At 49.2% G+C, this 17,943-nt stretch overlaps 1 protein-coding gene across 2 annotated transcripts in view; it reads left to right on the plus strand.

Moving 5' to 3' along the window:
- RPH3A (rabphilin 3A) overlaps positions 1-17,399 on the plus strand; it is a 66,898-nt gene extending 49,499 nt beyond the window's left edge. For both annotated transcript variants that reach the window (XM_047088437.1, XM_047088438.1), the window contains 8 exons: positions 325-399; positions 1,810-1,919; positions 5,106-5,232; positions 8,656-8,712; positions 9,416-9,570; positions 13,148-13,229; positions 16,389-16,485; positions 17,269-17,399. In XM_047088437.1, the coding sequence (XP_046944393.1) occupies positions 325-399; positions 1,810-1,919; positions 5,106-5,232; positions 8,656-8,712; positions 9,416-9,570; positions 13,148-13,229; positions 16,389-16,485; positions 17,269-17,399 (834 nt within the window). The remainder of the gene's footprint in view (positions 1-324; positions 400-1,809; positions 1,920-5,105; positions 5,233-8,655; positions 8,713-9,415; positions 9,571-13,147; positions 13,230-16,388; positions 16,486-17,268) is intronic.
- Positions 17,400-17,943: the final 544 nt, after the last annotated feature.

Consider the following 17,943-nt stretch of genomic DNA (forward strand, 5'->3'; position numbering starts at 1 on the left):
TAACTGTGTTGAAGTCATACCGCTCCATGAAACAGATACTGTCATCCCATTTGACAGATGTGGAAAATGAGGCTCAGGGAGGCTAAGGAACTTGCCCAAACTCACACAGCTGGGAAGGCGTCACACATGGCCAGGCTTCAAATCCTGTCTGCCTGATTCCGGCGTTCTTTCCAAGAGACTTCACTTCCCTTCTCTCTCTTTGGAAGAGGAAGCACACGGGTGGACCGATGGGCAGGACAGATGTCAGGGGCTGTGTCCATTGCCTATGACGGTTGAGTGCCAGGCCCTCCCGAGGCCCTCATGCTGTTGCCTGTTCTCTTGCAGGGACTGAAGCCCATGGATTCCAACGGCTTGGCTGATCCTTACGTTAAGCTGCATCTCCTGCCGGGAGCCAGCAAGGTACCATATGGCCCGGGCCTCTCGGCAGGCTGGGCACATGGGCCCTGGCAGGCACCCAAGGTTCCCAGCCCAGAGCCTAAAATAGCCTTATCTGGCCCCAGCGCCCCTCCTCCCTGAGCGGCAAAGTCCTTGCAAGGGGTAAGGGACAGACAGGAGTCATTCTTCCCCAAGGGGCAGGCGCTCTGCCCATTTCTCCAGCCCAGAAACCTGGGATCCAAGGAGCTGCCGAAGGCCAGGGGGGAGCAGAAGCCCTGATTATGCGATCCACCTGCTCAGATACCTTCAGTGGCTCCCCAGTGCTGACCGTGGCTCACTTCCCCCACTCACTACGTCCCAACCAAAGACTTCTCAGCTCTTAACAGAAATGAATAACTCTCTCCAGGCTGTGGGGCTAAGCATTTGAGAAAATGTTCTGTTACTGGGTGAAAGTCAGTGTATCGCGACCTTGCCCTGGGAAGGGAAAATGGAGTTAACTCTCCTCCCTTTGGATTGACCCACTCAGAAGACAAGGCTAGAAAGGAAAGGGTGCTTTCTTGAGTTTTGTTTTCTGGTTTGTTGACTTAATTTGATATGGATGTCCTAAAAACAAGGGCGACCGCACACTCGCTTATGTGATCTTGGGAAACTGCCTGTTAAAAATCTCTGTATATAAGAAATGCCACATCACACAAAAAGAGGACACACGTGCGTGCATTCACATGCATGTTCTCTCTCTTACCCTTTCTTTGTTTGGATCAAGGAGAGTCCCTCACCTGGCTGTGGCCAAACTTTGAAGTGTTTGGCTACTACTCATTCTAACTCCCCAGTGACATTCGATTCTCCTTGAGACTCTTTGCTCAGTCCTCAATCCAAACTTGCTTTGCCAAAGCACCCAGTGAGTCATTTACATGTTAGTATGAATTAGATTTGTGACCAGGCCACCTCTTCTGGACATAGTGCGTTTTTAGCCTTCTCTCTTAGAACAAAATGAAAACTTTGTCCCCTAAGGAATTCAGGCATGGAGGAAGACAGAAGGAACAATTTCAATATCCCCAGAAGTTGTTTCTTTACTGCCTAGAAATGGGGGACTCTTATTTCTGCCTTTCTGGCCTATAAATCATATTTTTTTTTCCTCAGAGGAAGGTGTCTCTGCTTTCTAATCTTAGTGGAAAGTTCAAAGAGAGGGACCAGTGCATGGAGGGAGGGGTGGCCCAATGTCCAGCATTGGCGATGGCTGTAGCCATCACCCTACGGGATGCCCCTCACTCACCGAACACATGCATTTGGGAACATCTGAGCCCCTGGATACTTGTAAGGGGAGAGGACTCCTACATCACCCGCCCACCCCCCACCCCCAATCAACCCAAAGGATAGGGCCGCAGGGCTGGCTCCCCACCGAGGCAGGTGTCTGTCCATCTCTCTGGGCTCTAGTCCAACAAGCTTCGCACAAAAACCCTGCGGAACACCCGGAACCCCGTGTGGAACGAGACACTTGTCTATCACGGCATCACAGACGAGGACATGCAGAGGAAGACGCTCAGGTACCTGGCAGGAGGGTGGGCGGACAGGACACGGAGGCCGGGTAGATGGACACGTCTGTAGCTGCCAGGGGCCACTCTGGAAAATGTGTCTGCTTACTTTTTCCTTTCTTTTCCACTTCTACAAAAACAGTATATTGCTGGTAGAAACTTTTGAAAACAGCGATAAACAAAACTCTTAACATCTTGGTGTCGGGACATTCGGGGTATGTGTGTGTGTGTGTGTGTGTGTGTGTGTGTGTGTGTGTGTGTATTTATGCGTGTGACCTTGCGTGTGTGTGCAAACAGTTCTTCTAAAATTAAGTGTTTATATGGGGCACCTGGGTGACTCGGCTGAGCGTCCGACTTCGGCTCAGGTCATGATTTTGTGGTCTATGAGTTTGAGCCCTGCATTGGGCTCTGTGGTGACAGCTCGGAGCCTGGAGCCCGCTTTGGATTCTGTGTCTCCCTCACTCTCTGCCCCTCCCCTGCTCACGCTCTGTCTCTCTCAGTAATAAATAAACGTTAAAAAAAATTAAAATTAAGTGTTTATAAAAATGGACCATCCTATTAACTAATTAGCCTCTCTTACTTAACAATATATTGGTGCCATTTTATATTCTTCAGTGTTTTATTAAACTGCATTTGTAATTATAGAAGTCATAAATGAATACACGTTCCTTGTTATAAAAAAAAAATTACAGAGAAGGCAAAGCTCCTTTTAAATGTTAACCCCCTCTGCCAGCCCAGGCCTGCTTCCTCCCTTTGTGAGTGAACACATATTCATACCGCTGTTCAGAACCTATAAAGTATCATGTTGCATAGATCTGGAACTTTCCTTTTTTTCTTAACAATGTATCTTGGCGTTATAGCCAGGAGAAGACATTTAGATCTGCCTAATATTTGACTGCTTCGGAGAGTTGTACAGAACGGCTTATCACACGTTTTTGAAAACGTTTTATAATTTAAATATTACAAAGACACAGAAGAGTGTAGAACGTAATAAAACAAACACCGACAAACTCAATACTCGGTCTTTTAGAAAATCGCACTCTTCCGCTGTATGTGCTGCTTTTTAAATTATTATTATCTTCAAGAAATAAAGCGCCACAGAAGAAGGTCGAAGCTTTTCTTCTATACCCTTTCCTTCTCTTCCTTCCCTCGCAGGGCTAAACACCATACTGAATTTTATGGATATCATTCCCCAGCATGCCTGAGGCTTTAGCTGCATAACTAGTATCTATACACCGTGGTGGTATTATCTGGCATGTTTTTAAATTTTATGTAAATGTTTGCCAGTTTATTCAGCCATCGCCCTGTGGACGGACATTTAGGTTGTTTCCAGCTTCTATTACCAACAAAGTTACAACGAGTATCCTTTATGGACGGACATTTAGGTTGTTTCCAGCTTCTATTACCAACAAAGTTACAACGAGTATCCTTTATGGACGGACATTTAGGTTGTTTCCAGCTTCTATTACCAACAAAGTTACAACGAGTATCCTTTATGGACGGACATTTAGGTTGTTTCCAGCTTCTATTACCAACAAAGTTGCAATGAGTATCCTTTATGCTTCCGTGTATACACACTGGTGTTTCCTTAGGATAGAAACAAAGTGAGCAGGCCTTTGCTGCTTCATAGTATCCGCGGTTGTGGGGTTTGTTTTATTTTACAAATCGCACAAACGGTGTTTCAAATTTGGCTGTTCCACGCACATTCCCACCAGCTACACTATTAGGTTAAGTAAACATTTCTATTGCAGGGTAACGTCCACTTAGAAAAATGCACACATAAAAAAAAAACTGCACAGATTGATGAATTTTTACCACGTGAACACATCAGGATCCAAGAAGAGGACATTCCCAAGACCACAGACTCCCTGCCCCATCAGCGCCGTCCCCGTAGTGAGGACCCCTGCCTCGGGGCATTCACTGTCCTGACTTCTGACAGGACAAATGAACTCAGTCTGGTTTTGTACTTTACATAAACGGGATGGCACAACATGACCCTTTGTGTCTGTCTCCTTTCACTTAATACTATGTTCGTGACACACACCCAAGTTGTTGCTTGTGGCTGTAGATTGTTGATGCTTGTCGCTATTTAGTATCCCCTGGGGTGACGATGCCACAGTTTTATGTGTCCGTTCTACTGCTGAGGGGCATTTGGTTGGTTTTCATTGGGGGGCTATTACGATAGTACGGCTGGGAACATTCGAGTCACATATTGTGCATGCTTTTCTTCCTAGGAGAGTAAGGGTTGAATTGTAGTGTATGTGCACGTTCAGCTTTAACAGAAAACTGCCAGTTTCCCAAAGAGATTGTACCAGTTGCCACTCTTAACAGCAGTGCACGAGAGTCCTGGGTCCTCCCCATCGTCATCAACACATTTCCATTTTGGCCATTCTGGTGGCTGTGCCGTGGTGTCGCAATTCTGGTTTTGCATTTCCCCGATGATTAATTACAACACTGTTTTCTCTTTCATTTTTTTATGTTTCTTCCTTTTTGAGAGTGAGGGAGACAGAGTGCGAGCAGGGAAGGGGCCGAGAGAGGGGGAGACACAGAATCCGAAGCAGGCCCCAGGCTCTGAGCTGTCAGCACAGAGCCCGACACGGGGCTCAAACCCACGAACCGCGAGATCGTGACCTGAGCTGAAACCAAGAGTCGGATGCTTAAAGACTGAGTCACCCAGGCCACCCCCCTTTAAAAACAAAAAAGAAAAAAGTTGATTGCAGCAGCTTTCTTCATAATAGCTCAAAACTAGAAATGGATCAAAAGCAAATACCCATCAGTAGCACAAGTATTATGGTATAGTTTCACAGTGGAATACTATACAGCAGTGAAAATGACAAATGCCTATAGATGTCGATGAAGCTTGTCTTTGAGGGAGGTCATGACAAGGAGGGACCTTGAGGATCTTCCAGGAGCCAGAATATTCTATATCTTGAGGTGGGTGGTGGTTACATCAGTGTATACCTATGCAAAAATTCAGCAAGTTATAAATTTAAGATTTGTACACAGTACTGCTTGTAAGTTACACGGTAATAAGGAAGAAACAAAGTACCTGGCCTAGTGCTCAAAAAATAGGAAACTGAAATATTCCTATGCACACGACACTTTCCTTGTCAGTATCAATCACAGCTCTTAGTACATAGTAGGTGCTCAATATAGGCCCTTCTTTCTCTCCCCACCCCTTCCTTATGTTGATCGCAGGATCTCTGTCTGTGACGAGGACAAATTTGGCCACAACGAGTTTATCGGTGAGACCAGATTCTCACTCAAGAAACTGAAGCCTAACCAGAGAAAGAACTTCAACATCTGCCTGGAGCGGGTGATCCCGGTGAGCGCCTTTGCCTCGAGGGTGCGACGGGGGAGAAGAGTTTGGGGGCTGGGGTCTTCCTCTGGGGCCTGCAAAGGGGGTGATAGATCTGCAGGGTGCCCGACAGTGGAGGTGGGAGGGGGATTTCAGGTCACAACATCGGGATGGCATCCTGGCTCTTCAACCCTGTGCCAACATCACTTCTCTGACGTCCGCGTCCTCCTCGGTGACATTGAGAAGGGCAGTGTGGTGCAGCAGTGTGGCCTGTCTGGGTTCAAAGCCTGGCTCCGCCATTTCCCTGGTCCCTGGCCTTGGCCAAGGGTCTGAACTATTCTGAGCCTCCGTTTTTCTAGTCTACAACATGGGCATCCTAACAGGACTTTCGCCATAGGACGGTTGTGTGATACATACAATCAGAACAGAACCTAGGGTCTAATAGCCACTTGTAAATTAACTGTTGCTATTGTAGGAAATAATACCGCCTCACCCCCTTGTCAGTCACGAATTCATAAAGCACCACGCAGATCAGCGGGCGACAGGGTAGCATAGTGCTTAAGACATGGGCTCTGGAGCCAGAGTCAGGCTCTGGCACTTCTAGTATAATCTGAGCCAAATGATTTGACCTCTCTAGGCCTCAGTTTTCTCATCTGTAAAATGGACTAATGTAGCAAGTACGAACTTCATAAGGTCTTTAAAGGCTTAATCTGAGACTACCTATAGAGCATTGGAGCTGTTACTGCTGTGTGCTGCTTGCCTTTTGGGAAAAAACAGGAACTAAACCAAGGCGCTCCAATTGGAGATTGGAGAATAGCAATCTATACCTCGGAATCAACTGGGGATTTTTATTTTTTTCAATTGTTTCTATAGTTCAGTGTACTTTAGTAGCAAACTTACAGGAACAGCACAGAAGACCAACGACATTAAAAAACAGGTAGGACTTGTAGGACAACTCAGAATGGTGAATGGAGGGAATCTACCATGTGATTTAAAAAAAAAGCTACAAACACCGTTTAGCTGCCGTCGATAAGAAATTTCCTTGTTTAAAAAAAAAAAAAATCCAAATGCTGGCATTGTCCAGAAAAATGTAACTGGTTTATTTAAAATCGCTATAAAGTTGAAGCTGCTGAATCGTGTTCATTGAAACACGTTCACTTGCATTAACGCTTTAGGTCTCTGCATTTGTATTAAAAATTCACACACAAATGAAAATGGAGAAACTGTTAATACCTGATTTCTGTCCCCTGTTTTTTCCCTTGCAATCATATACTCAGGTAACTTTTGATTCCCATGGGGAAAAAAGAAAAGTACCTAACGTTCAGAGCCACCAATAACAGGAAGAAAAAAAAATTTCTGTAATTTTAGATAGTTTTGAGAGAGAGAGCGCACACGAGTATGAGCAGGGGAGGGACAGAGAGAGAGAACCCCAAAGCAGAATCGGCACAGTCAACTCACCGACCTTGATATCATGATCCATAATCAAGAGTCAGGTGCTTAACCGACGGAGCCACAGAGGCACCTCCAAATGTTATCTATCATAGTGGATTCTTAAGCACTTTCTCCGTGTGTGTGTGGTGCACTAGCTGGATGTCTTTCGGCACAATGTTGCACGTTTGGCATGGAGCGTCTTCAAAGAGGCCCGCCGGATAGGCCTCACTGCCTCCTGCAAAGTCTAATGGCTGCACCCCGGAAGGGCAGATCTGTTTTGCAGTCCTGAGCAATTTCTCGCGCCAGATGCCGGAAAGGAAGTTTGCGGATCAGAAGTTCAGTGGACTTCTGATAACGTCTAATTTCACCCAAGGCCACAGGGCCAGGCCTGTGACGATGAGGTTTCTTCACCCTCCGGTAGAGGGCGCACTCTTGCAAGCAGCTTTTGTAACCTGTGGCTTCCTTGAGGCTTCCCCCCCCCCCCCCCCCCCGCCCATTTTCGAGCAGTCTGCTTTGTATGCGCCCTGGCACGGAGACCTCCCTACTCACCCGCCTTCTCCTTCGGCTGGAGCACGGCTGGAGGTAGTGAGCGATACTGGCACAGCGGAGGCTGCGAACACAGTTCTCAACTGGAGATTTTTAAACCGGAGTTTCTTTTTTTTTTTTTTTTTTAAATATGAAATGTATTGTCAAATTGTAAACCGGAGTTTAAACCACATGTTAAACCAGAGCTTAAACTATGATTCGTGGGGATCTCCCTGGAGATCCTGACTTAGTGAGGTAGGGTGGGACCCAGCACTCTGTATTTTTAAAGACAAAACAACCTGCCCATTTTACATATGGGCCACCTTGGGCCCACAGAGGGGAGCGAGCTGCCAAGGTTATGCCACAAGTCAGTGGCTGTGCTCTCGCGCACGGGCCAGAGCCTAGCTCTCCTGCAGCCACCAGTGTGACTCTTCCCCCTGGGCAGCGGCCAGCTCCCCACAAGGACTCCGTGGGGGGCGGGAGGGGAAGTCCTACAGCATCCTCCCACCAGATGGCCAGCCCGAGGATGGAATATCCCATGTGCCGCACCATGTTTCTATAGCATAGGCAGAAGAACAAGACAGAGCAAGGAAAATTGCAAGAAGCAATTTGCCCCAAACGCCAGGCTCCAAATAAATCATTAAAGACCATCCTAAGAGCGAAGAATTGGCTCTGGCTCTTTTCCTAGAAACAGCTGGTTCTTCAGGCCTCCTCCTCCATCCCTCACTCAGTGACTCCAGCTGGTCAGGACAGTGGCCGGGCCCCCACCTGGCTTATCTGCTCCCGAGTCTGCCCATCTTGCTGTGAGGGGTGCAGCCAGCCCCAGAGGCACAGAGGTGGCGGGGACAGGCAGGGGCCTGGAGCCGCCACAGGACATCTTTTGCTCTTTGTCCTTGACCTTCCCACCGCCAGCTACCCCCACATGCCCCACGAAGAGCAGGGGCCTCGCAAGTGCTGTCCCTTCCCCCCACCCCCGCCCCGGACCTCGGTTTTCCTCATCTCTATAGTGGGGAGGTTGGATTTAGGCAGTGGTTTCCACATTGTGTTCCCCAGAGTCCTAGAATCCCACAAAAGGACCTTAGGAACCAAGGGGGGAGAAGTACCTGGTGGTTCAGACCCCAAGCCCCCTGTGTCAATTCTACCAAAGCAGATGAAATCTTACCTGTTTTATGAGTGGGGTGCCCTGCCACTCCTTGGCTATGTGACCTCGGGCAAGTGGCTTAACCACGCTGACCCTCAGTGTCCTCATCTGTCAAATGGGATAGGAATACAACCTAATCATAGGCTATTGTGCATTAACGTGGTCTGTCAAATGGTTAACATTACATAAATTTTATCTAAAAGAAGGGGAGATGGAGGACCACAGAAGCTTGGAGAACTCACCCTCGTGGCTCTGGCTGCTAATGGAAGGATGTGGGTTTCCGATCCTTCCCATGTAAGGAGATGAGCCTCATAGACTCATGTTATCTTTCCTTTCTGTTTCTTTCCTCTAAGATGAAGCGTGCTGGAACCACCGGGTCAGCCCGAGGCATGGCCCTTTATGAGGAGGAGGTGAGCACTCAGTGGGTATTGAAGCCGCAGCCAGGATCTGCCAATTCTCTTTTCTCTCCCTCCCAGCCCCTTCCTTATTCTTTCCCCCAAAACCACTTGCCCGTCGGCGTACCATGAGAGAGGTACCCCTTCCCATTAGAACATGAGACCAAATGTATGCTCCTCCCGTCTGGAGCCCCCTAGGCCAAGAAAGCCCACCCTCTCACACCCGGGGCACACCCTTGAGTTCCCCTGCCTTGTTGGCAGAAGCTCTGCTGAAAAATTCTGCAGCACTAAAGCAATGCCATTCTCCCTCCATGGGGACCTAGGACAGGCTGGCTGGGGCTGGGGTTAGGCTACATATCTGTGCCCTCTGTCCGGGTCCCTCATGGGACCCCACGGACTACAGTGGTGAGAAAACTGTTTTACTCAGGCAAATCTGAGTTCAGAGTCAGACTGGAACCAGGGTCCAGCCCCACCTCCAATCACTCAGGGCTCTGTCCTTGTCTAAGTCAGAGTAAAGCCCCAGGCCCCCAGGTGCCTTCATGGCTAGCCCCACTTTCTGGTCTCTGGAGACTGGGGAGCATCTGCTGTCCATGGTGCTGACCGTGCTGGGGCGGGCCAGCGCCTCCTACTTTCCACAGGCTCCTCCCTCCTGCCAGTCATCCGTCCAGTTGCCTGGCCCCCTCCCCTTCCTAGACCCATATGCCCTCTTCTTCTACAGCAGGTGGAACGAATTGGTGACATAGAGGAACGCGGCAAGATCCTGGTGTCCCTCATGTACAGCACACAGCAGGGAGGCCTCATCGTGGGCATCATACGCTGCGTGCACCTGGCCGCCATGGATGCCAATGGCTACTCAGATCCATTTGTCAAGCTGTGAGTCATTGGGACTGTGAATGGACCCCAGACGGGGTCCTAGATCGTTGCAAAGGGAGAACCTAGAGAATTTCCCCAAGATCATTGAACGTTGAGGCTCAGAGAAGGGAAGGAGTGTGCCCAGGGTCACACAATGAGGTGATGTCCAGAACTGGCTAGAGTGTGAGTCTGGGGTCTCAGACAGTCAGACCGCTGTGTCGCTCGCCCATATGAGAAGTTTTGTGACTCTGTCCTCTCCAGTGGGAGAGAGGCAGTCGGCAAGTTGCAGTAACCCCCTTTGGAGCCCCCCTGGAATCAGCAACACATCCCTCCAGCAGTCCAGAGCCTCACCACCGAAGAAGCAATTCCAGCTTTTTTCCCAGGTGCAGTCTGGAAATGCTCTAAGAAAAGGCCTTAGACTTCGGTTATTCCAGTAATCGCCACCATGGGGAGTAAGAGAGACGTGTTATCTGTGTTAGTCCAGGTCCTCTGGAATGATGCCAAGATGGGATTCAACAGACAAAGGTTCACTAGGAGAAATACCTGAGTGAGGGAAAGCAGGGAGGGAGTGGGAGAGGCCACCGTGTGTGCAAGAGCGGAGAGGGGAGGTGGGAGCCAGTGGAAGCATACTGGGTGCAAGTTCAGCGAGACCGTCCGAGTCCTCAAGGCCCAAATCAGCCACCAGACGGGCCCCATGTGTCCTAGGAGTGGGCCCTGCCACCTTCAGTCATCAGCTGGGAGCAGGGTCTTGGCACGAACGTGGCTGGATTTCCAAGTGCAGCAGCTGGGGCCTGGGTCAGGTATGCTGTGGCTGGAGGTCCACCCGGCGCGTTCTCGTGGCCACCACTGAATCAGACGTGGGGCTCCTCTCCCATCTCTGCCAGCTGCTAGCTGTGTAACTATAAGCAAGTTGTGTTTCTGTCGATATGGTGGAAAGCCTGGGCTCTGGGTCCAGACTGCCTGGGTTTGAATCTTAGAGCCAGTAGTCTTCAGTGTTCTCCAGCTGTGTGACCTTTGGCTAGTGCCTTCACATCTCTGGCCCTCGATGTCCTCATCTGTAAAACGGGAAGAGTAACATTGGCCATGAGGTTCTCTCCTCCAAGGAGCAGACACCAAGACTAAGTGAGGTGTGCAAGAGATTTATTGGGGAACATGCCTGTGAAGAAGATTTGAGAGGGAGTGAGAGGAGGGTCAGAGGAAAACAGGTGGGGAGGAGGGGGGACGGTTGGGCAGGGAAAGTCGAAGATTGAAGTGCAGTTCTGAGGAAGTTTTGAGGCAGGCTGTGGGGAATCCTGGAGTGCAAAGTCACTCGGAGGAGCCCTGCACCTCCCAGAAATGGGGCTGCCTCCTGTCCCTGCCGGCCCAGGTACGGGAGCTGCCCAGGGCAAGCGCAGCCACGGTGGGAACATCGGGGTGAAATCAGAGTCCAGCAGCTTGTCAGCCAATTTTGCCCCCTGCGTTTGGAGATCTGAGAGATGTGTTTTCGTGGGGTCCGGTACGTAGTAAGTGCTCCATAAATATGTGCCATTATGGTTATAAATCACCACCACCACTATTCCTACTCACGGCAAAGGGTGCTCATTGTTGCCTCCAGCCTGGGAGACGCTCCCTCCCACTGACTACCTTTCATAATGGAAAGCAATGCTTCCCTTCAGGTCATGGCTAAAACTCAGTGTGGACTTTGCTTCAGATTTTCTTCGAATGAGGAGTTAGTGAACAAAAGAACCCACGTGTCAGGGATGAGTTTGATTTCTGGGAGTCATTGGCATTTATTTTCTCATACGGTCCAATAGAGAAAGTTGGCTCATGGACTACTGTCCTGCCACATGCAAATTGTTTTTCTTAAATAATTCTCCCTACCACCCCTTCTCTCGTCTGCCCAATCTCTGCAGAAGAAGGAGCGTTGCTGAGGTCACCAGTAAAACGGCTGCCCTGGTGGCCATTGTGGGAAAGCTAAAAGGAGGCCATTAATCAGTTTAAGACCAAATAAAGATTTTTAAAATCAGAATTGATTTTATCTCTTTAAAATTTTTTTTAATGTTTCCTTTTGAGAGAGAGAGAGAGAGAGAGAGAGAGTGGGGGTGGGGCAGAGAGAGAGGGAGACACAGAATCCAAAGCAGGCTCCAGGCTCTGAGCTGTCAGCACAGAGCCCGATGCAAGGCTCGAGCCCACGAACCGTGAGATCATGACCTGATCCAAAGTTGGACGCTCAACCGACTGAGCCCCCCAGGCGCCCCAATCTTATCTTTATCGTTGCTCAGCACCTCATACTTTCAGTACCAACTTTGTGTCTCTTCTTGAAAAGTATCCTCGGGGCGCCTGGGTGGCTCAGTCGGTCCTGTTTCAGATTCTGTGTCTCCCTCTCTCTCTCCCTGCCCCTCCCCCACTTGTGCTGCATGTCTCTCTCCCTCAAAAATAAATAAACATTACAAAGTAAAATTCACAGATGAATAAAATTATCCTCACGGGCTGTGGGGGGTACAGGCTTCCAGTCATGGAATGGATGAGTCACAGGGATCATAGGTACAGCGTATGGAATAGAGTCGATGGTCGTATGGTGACAGGTTTGGTGAGCACGGTAGAAGCATAGACCTGTCCAGTCACTGTGTCGTACCCCTGAAACTAATGGGACATTATACGTCAACAATAGAAATAAATAAATAAAATAAATTGTCCTCCAAAACCCTTCTGTAAGTAAGAAAAAAAAAAAAAAAAAAACATTTGCCCTCTTTAGAGATTGGGCAACTGGGGTATGCCAGAGCTACAGTCAAGTTCAAAGTTGCACAGCGAGTGATAGCTTTAATCCGAATCCAGATATCCCCACTCCCAAGAGTTGTTGGCCTGTTTTATTTATTTGCCCAGAAGAAATTAGTTGAGCACCGACTATGTGCCAGGCATTGTGCCTACACTGGGGAAGAGCCTTCTAGGCAGAGGTAATGGTATGTGCAAAGGCCCCGGGGTGGAAAAGACAGTGAATGGGGAGTGGGGTGAAGAGCATGGCGCAAGACCAGGCTGGGCTGGGACACGGACCCGATCATACAGCGCCTTAAAGGCCACATCAAGGATTTTGAACTTTACCCTGAGGTCGTAGGGGGAGCCACCGACCAGTTTTGAGCAGGATTTACTATAATCAGATTTGCTTCTTCTCCTTTCTGTCTACACAGTCACCGTCTCCCCAGGACTTGGGGGCAGTCTAAGGGGTAATAGTGAGACTCCAGTCACCACCGTCTAGGCTTTCAATCTGATCCCTTGGGAGAAAGTACTGGCTAAGAGCGTGGACTCCATAGGCAACAGCTGGGTGAAGTCCCCAGCTGTGTGACCGGAGGCACGTGTCTCAACTCTGAATGCTCAATTTCCTTGTGTGTAAAACAGGTGACCGTAACTCCACCGTCTAGGGTTTGTTGAGAGTTAAATGTACCTACGGTCCTTAGCGCAGTCCCCGGTAGATGCTCCAATGCACGTTGGCCGTTGTTAATGTTGATTCGCTTTCTGATTTGTTCATTTACTCTCCTGACGCTGGACGGCACCTTTGGGGTCGTCAAGAGTCTGCTCTTACTCGTTAAACGTCATCCACAATAGCATTTCTGTCTCCTCTCAGCTGGCTGAAACCGGACATGGGAAAGAAAGCCAAACACAAGACTCAAATAAAGAAGAAAACCTTGAATCCTGAATTTAATGAGGTGAGGCTGCCCCATTTTTGTCATGCTCTGAGAGATTTCCTAGATGCGAGAGAGGAGCACGCTCCCTACTAGGACGTTGTAAAGCACGTCAAGAAAACTTTTTCTCACAGATCGACTTGAATTAGCTAAAGGATAGGTAATGAGTTCCTGGTCACCAGAGGGAATCAAGCCTAAGACAAAAGCCTATGGATTAGGAATGCCATAGGAAGAAGCTGCATTCGGAGAGGGATTGAAAGGAAATCATCTCTAATGTCTTTACCAATTCTAATAGTTTGTGGTGCTGAAATTTGAGGAAATAAATGGGGGTAGTGATGCCCTTTACCATCCACCCAGTTGGCGCTCCCTTCTCTCTTCTCCCTAACCCACCATGTCCATCCTGGGCATCAAGTCCCCGCAAGGCCACTGTCTACATACCCTCTGAACGTGCTCCTTCCTGTTGTCTCAGTGTTACTTGTCTGGCATTTTCTGTCTGGACTGTTGCAGTAGACTCTTGCCTCACTCCCTTGTGTTTGGCCCACCTAAACATGAGCTTTCTAAAGAATGGATCCGGATTTGTCATCCCTGTTGCTTCACCCAGCAGTGGCCTCCCCACCTCTTAGGGTGACAGTCAAACCCTTTCGAACTCACCTCCCACCCCTGCCCTATCTTGACTCCCCTTCTCAGGTCACAGTAACCTCACACGGGTCCTTGATACGTCTCGTAGCCTTTGCCCTCGCTGCTCCCTTTTTCTGGCCTTCCATCTCTCTCTTTTCCTTTCTGGCAAACTCCTTCTCATCCCTCAGGAGTTGGGGTGGTAACCCTGCAGGTACTCTCTCCTCTGTGTTTCCAGGCTTTCCATGCCCCCGCGTCTTACCCTGTCCCTCTGCATCATTTGTTGACAGTTTTGTCAGATGGTAGGCGTCCGGAAATATACGTTGAATATAATGATCTGATGTTGGGTCAGAGCCCGCGAGTATGGATTTTCACCAAATGTCGGAAAGCAGGGAAAGAAAACTACAGTACAGGTGTTTTGTGTTGTTTTGTTCTTAAAAATGCATAGTGCCTGTATGGGCGTGCGTGGAGAATGTTCTGTGTAAACAGAGCTCAGAGCATCCCTGGCCAGTAGTTCAGCCCACCCCGTTCCCAGGCCCCTCTTTCAGCTGGACCCCAACTCAGACTCAGGAATTTTGAGTCAGGAACCAACTGGCAACTGTTGCCAACCTGCCCTACCCTCTCCTGGAGTCTGAACAAGTCACTGAAGAAGAAATCCAGACAGCCAATAAGCCTCATGAACAATAAAGTATGAAACAAGGCCAGACACCATACTCGTCACAAACTGGCATAAAAATACCGTAAAATGTTGATACGGGTGTTGGTGAGCCTGTGGGGAAAGGTACACGCCATGCGCACGAGAACAAACCAGTCTGACTTCCCAAGGGATGTTTGTCAAACTACTTCAAAAGCCTTACAGTTTTTAAGTTTAAATTCCATTTATTCGGGGAACAGGTAATATAGTCGCATATTTGAAAATTCCTAAAGGACCCAAGGTATCCAGTCAAAATCCTCCTCCTTTCCCAGCCTCTATCAACTACTTGTCTTCTTCCAAAGTAACTGTATATTATCCGTTTCCAGAATTTATAAGTATACAAAACAAATACGTATGTGGCTTGCTTTTTTTTTCCTTTTCTTTTTTTAATTTTTTTTAACGTTTATTTATTTTTGAGACAGAGAGAGAGAGACAGAGCATGAACGGGGGAGGGTCAGAGAGAGAGGGAGACACAGAATCGGAAACAGGCTCCAGGCTCTGAGCTGTCAGCACACAGCCCGACGCGGGGCTCGAACTCACGGACCGCGAGATCATGACCTGAGCCAAAGTCGGCCGCCCAACCGACTGAGCCACCCAGGCGCCCCTGTGGCTTGCTTTCTTATTGATCACAGATGACATCACAGAATACACCCACTGCTCTCTATCTTAAAATTTTACAAACTCGGGAAGACATTTCTCGGAATTTATCCTAAGTAAGCTGTCATAGATGTACACAATGACTTAATTGCTGTTTGCTTTTTCTCATATCATTAACGGCGTGGAAAGTTGGAAACAACCTAAATACTCAACTGTTGGGCATTAGGTTAAGGAACAGCCACACAACCATTAAATGAAGCCATTAAAATGGTGATGCAGAAAAAGATTTGCTAACATGCTAAGCTGTTTTTTTTCTTTTAATTTTTTTTTAATGTTTATTTATTTTTGAGACAGAGAGAGACACAGCATGAGCAGGGAAGGGGCAGAGAGAGAGGGAGACACAGAATGTGAAGCAGGCTCCAGGCTCTGAGCTGTCAGCACAGAGCCCGACACGGGGCTCGAACTCACAAACTGTGAGATCATGACCTGAGCTGAAGTCGGACGCTTAACCGACTGAGCCACCCAGGCGCCCCGCTAAGCTGGTTTTTATCATATGTTACAAAATGGGAAAAGAAGGCCATAGTGCAGTATATTTATTTTATATTTCATAGAATATTCAAATGTTTCATATAATACTCAAATGAATATTCATATTAACTTTTAAAAACATACTTTAATGTGGTCACACACGGGGAATGTTGACAGTGGCTATTCTTGGGTGGTTAGACTGCAAGTTTTGGTGTTTAGGTTTTATTTTATTTTAGCTTCCTTGTTTGTTTTAATGGTGAATGTGAATGAATTTTATAGTTAGGCAGAAACGTTATATAAAAGTCAGATTATCTGGAAACCTAAGCACCTGTCCCTCACGTTAGCCTCCGGGCCCTCGACTATCCTTAATCTCTAAATGATGGAGTGAAAGGAAAACCCACTTCAGAAGCTACCAGAATGGAAGGACTGATTTCTCGGGCCATCTGCCTTCAAGTAAACTTGGCCAGGAGCAACTCTCTTAGAAAAGCCCCATCAGCCTTCCTGTTTCAAACAGAGAGTCATTGAAACGAGAGCTACAGGGCTTGAGGGACTTCGTTATACAGAGTGTTTGTTGAAAGGGGATTGTCAGGCCTGGGGTAAAGGCTCGAGCAGGAGGGCCCCCTTGCTCCCAGATGCCCAGTTCTAGGGCCTCCCGTTGGTCCACGAACCCTTAGGGCTCAGCCTCTTAGCTTCTGATTCTAAGGGCTCAGGACCCTCTCACTCACCTGTCTTCCCTCTGCTGCAACCAGGAGTTCTTCTATGACATCAAACATAGTGACCTGGCGAAGAAGTCCCTGGACATCTCGGTCTGGGACTACGACATTGGAAAATCCAACGATTACATCGGTGAGTGCTCCCAGCTCCCAGAGAAAAGCCCATCCTCCGGGGAGAGAAGAGCCTTACCCAGGCTTCTCTTGGGGAGGGGGGCGGTGGAGGGGCGGGTCAGGGCATTCTTTGTCTTTTGTGGCCACATTGCCCAAACACCAAGTCAGGACCCATGGTACTGGTTTGGGTCCAACGTGGGGATGCTTTCAGAGGAAAGGGCTTACAGAGCTGGGCGGTTGGGTCACGACTGGTTATGTGCTGCACAAATCATCTTTAGTGCATAATCGAATCACAGAGGAGAGTGGGGTCTGTGGCCTCAGAAAACAGGGCGCAAAGGAAGTCTCCTTGATCTGTTTGCAAGTCGTGGAGGAAGGTTCTAATTTTCCCAGCATCCCTTCAAATGATGAGGAAGAACAACCGGTAAACATGGGGCAAGGGAGGGGGCCCCGGGCAAAGGCCGCAGCATAGGCAACGGTGTGGAGTACCCAGAAGGAGTGGGGAGAAGTTTCGCCGGGCGGGGTGGTCGCTCACAGAAGGTCTTTAAAGACGAGGCCGCGAAGCTATGACCTGATGCTCCAATAGGGAGCCATGGCAGGATCCTGAGGAGCTGGTGCACAGGCAGAGACGGCCAGCAGTAACCACAGCGTCATTACGACAGCCCCCGTAGAGAAGGATCCCAGGTTGCTGGAGGGGTCACTTCTCGGTGGCAGTTTTTCCCCAGCTAGACACTTGGGTCCAGAGTGAGAGTCCCACGCATCTCTCCGCTCTGACCGCCTGCTCCTGTCTCCCTATCTTGTCCTCCAGGAGGCTGCCAGCTGGGGATCTCAGCCAAGGGAGAGCGCTTAAAACACTGGTACGAGTGTCTGAAAAACAAGGACAAGAAGATTGAGCGTTGGCACCAGCTACAGAATGAGAACCACGTGTCGAGCGATTAGGATGCCCCCGCCAGGTCCCCAGCTCCACGCCCCACCCCCATGCCAGCTCACCCACCCGCCTACCCCAGCTGCCCTTTGCACTCTGGTCCCTCTTCTCTCCGCCTCCTCCGCCCCTCCCCTCCCTGCACCTGCCTTTGAGGTGCCCCCCCCCGACCTTGGGCACCACTGCCAAAGACCTTCTCCTCCCTCCCTCTGCGATGCTGTGGCGCGGGCCCTGAGTGCAGCCCCTCTCTGGTCCCTCTAGGATGGGGCAGCAGGGAGAGGGATGGGGCGATTTTGACAAGGAGGCTGGAATTTAATGACCTCTCTGGGTAAACGGCAAAGGTTCCTCGTCATTTAGAACTGTTTTTAGACCCTCCTAGCCTCGAACACACACACACACACACACACACACGCACACACACACACCTTGCGTGTCCTGTGCCGTGTCTGCGCATATCCTCAGTTGTCAGCAGACCCGGACAAGGCTGTGAGGACCAGCACTGGGGCAGAAACAGAGCATCCAGGCCAGGCTGCCCCTCCAGAGCATTACCCGCCCCCCCGC

This window comes from Lynx rufus, unplaced genomic scaffold (genome assembly GCF_022079265.1).
Source record: "Lynx rufus isolate CCGP_SWC_20201006 ecotype Redwood Valley unplaced genomic scaffold, mLynRuf1.p SCAF_24, whole genome shotgun sequence".
NCBI classification, from domain to species: domain Eukaryota; kingdom Metazoa; phylum Chordata; class Mammalia; order Carnivora; family Felidae; genus Lynx; species Lynx rufus.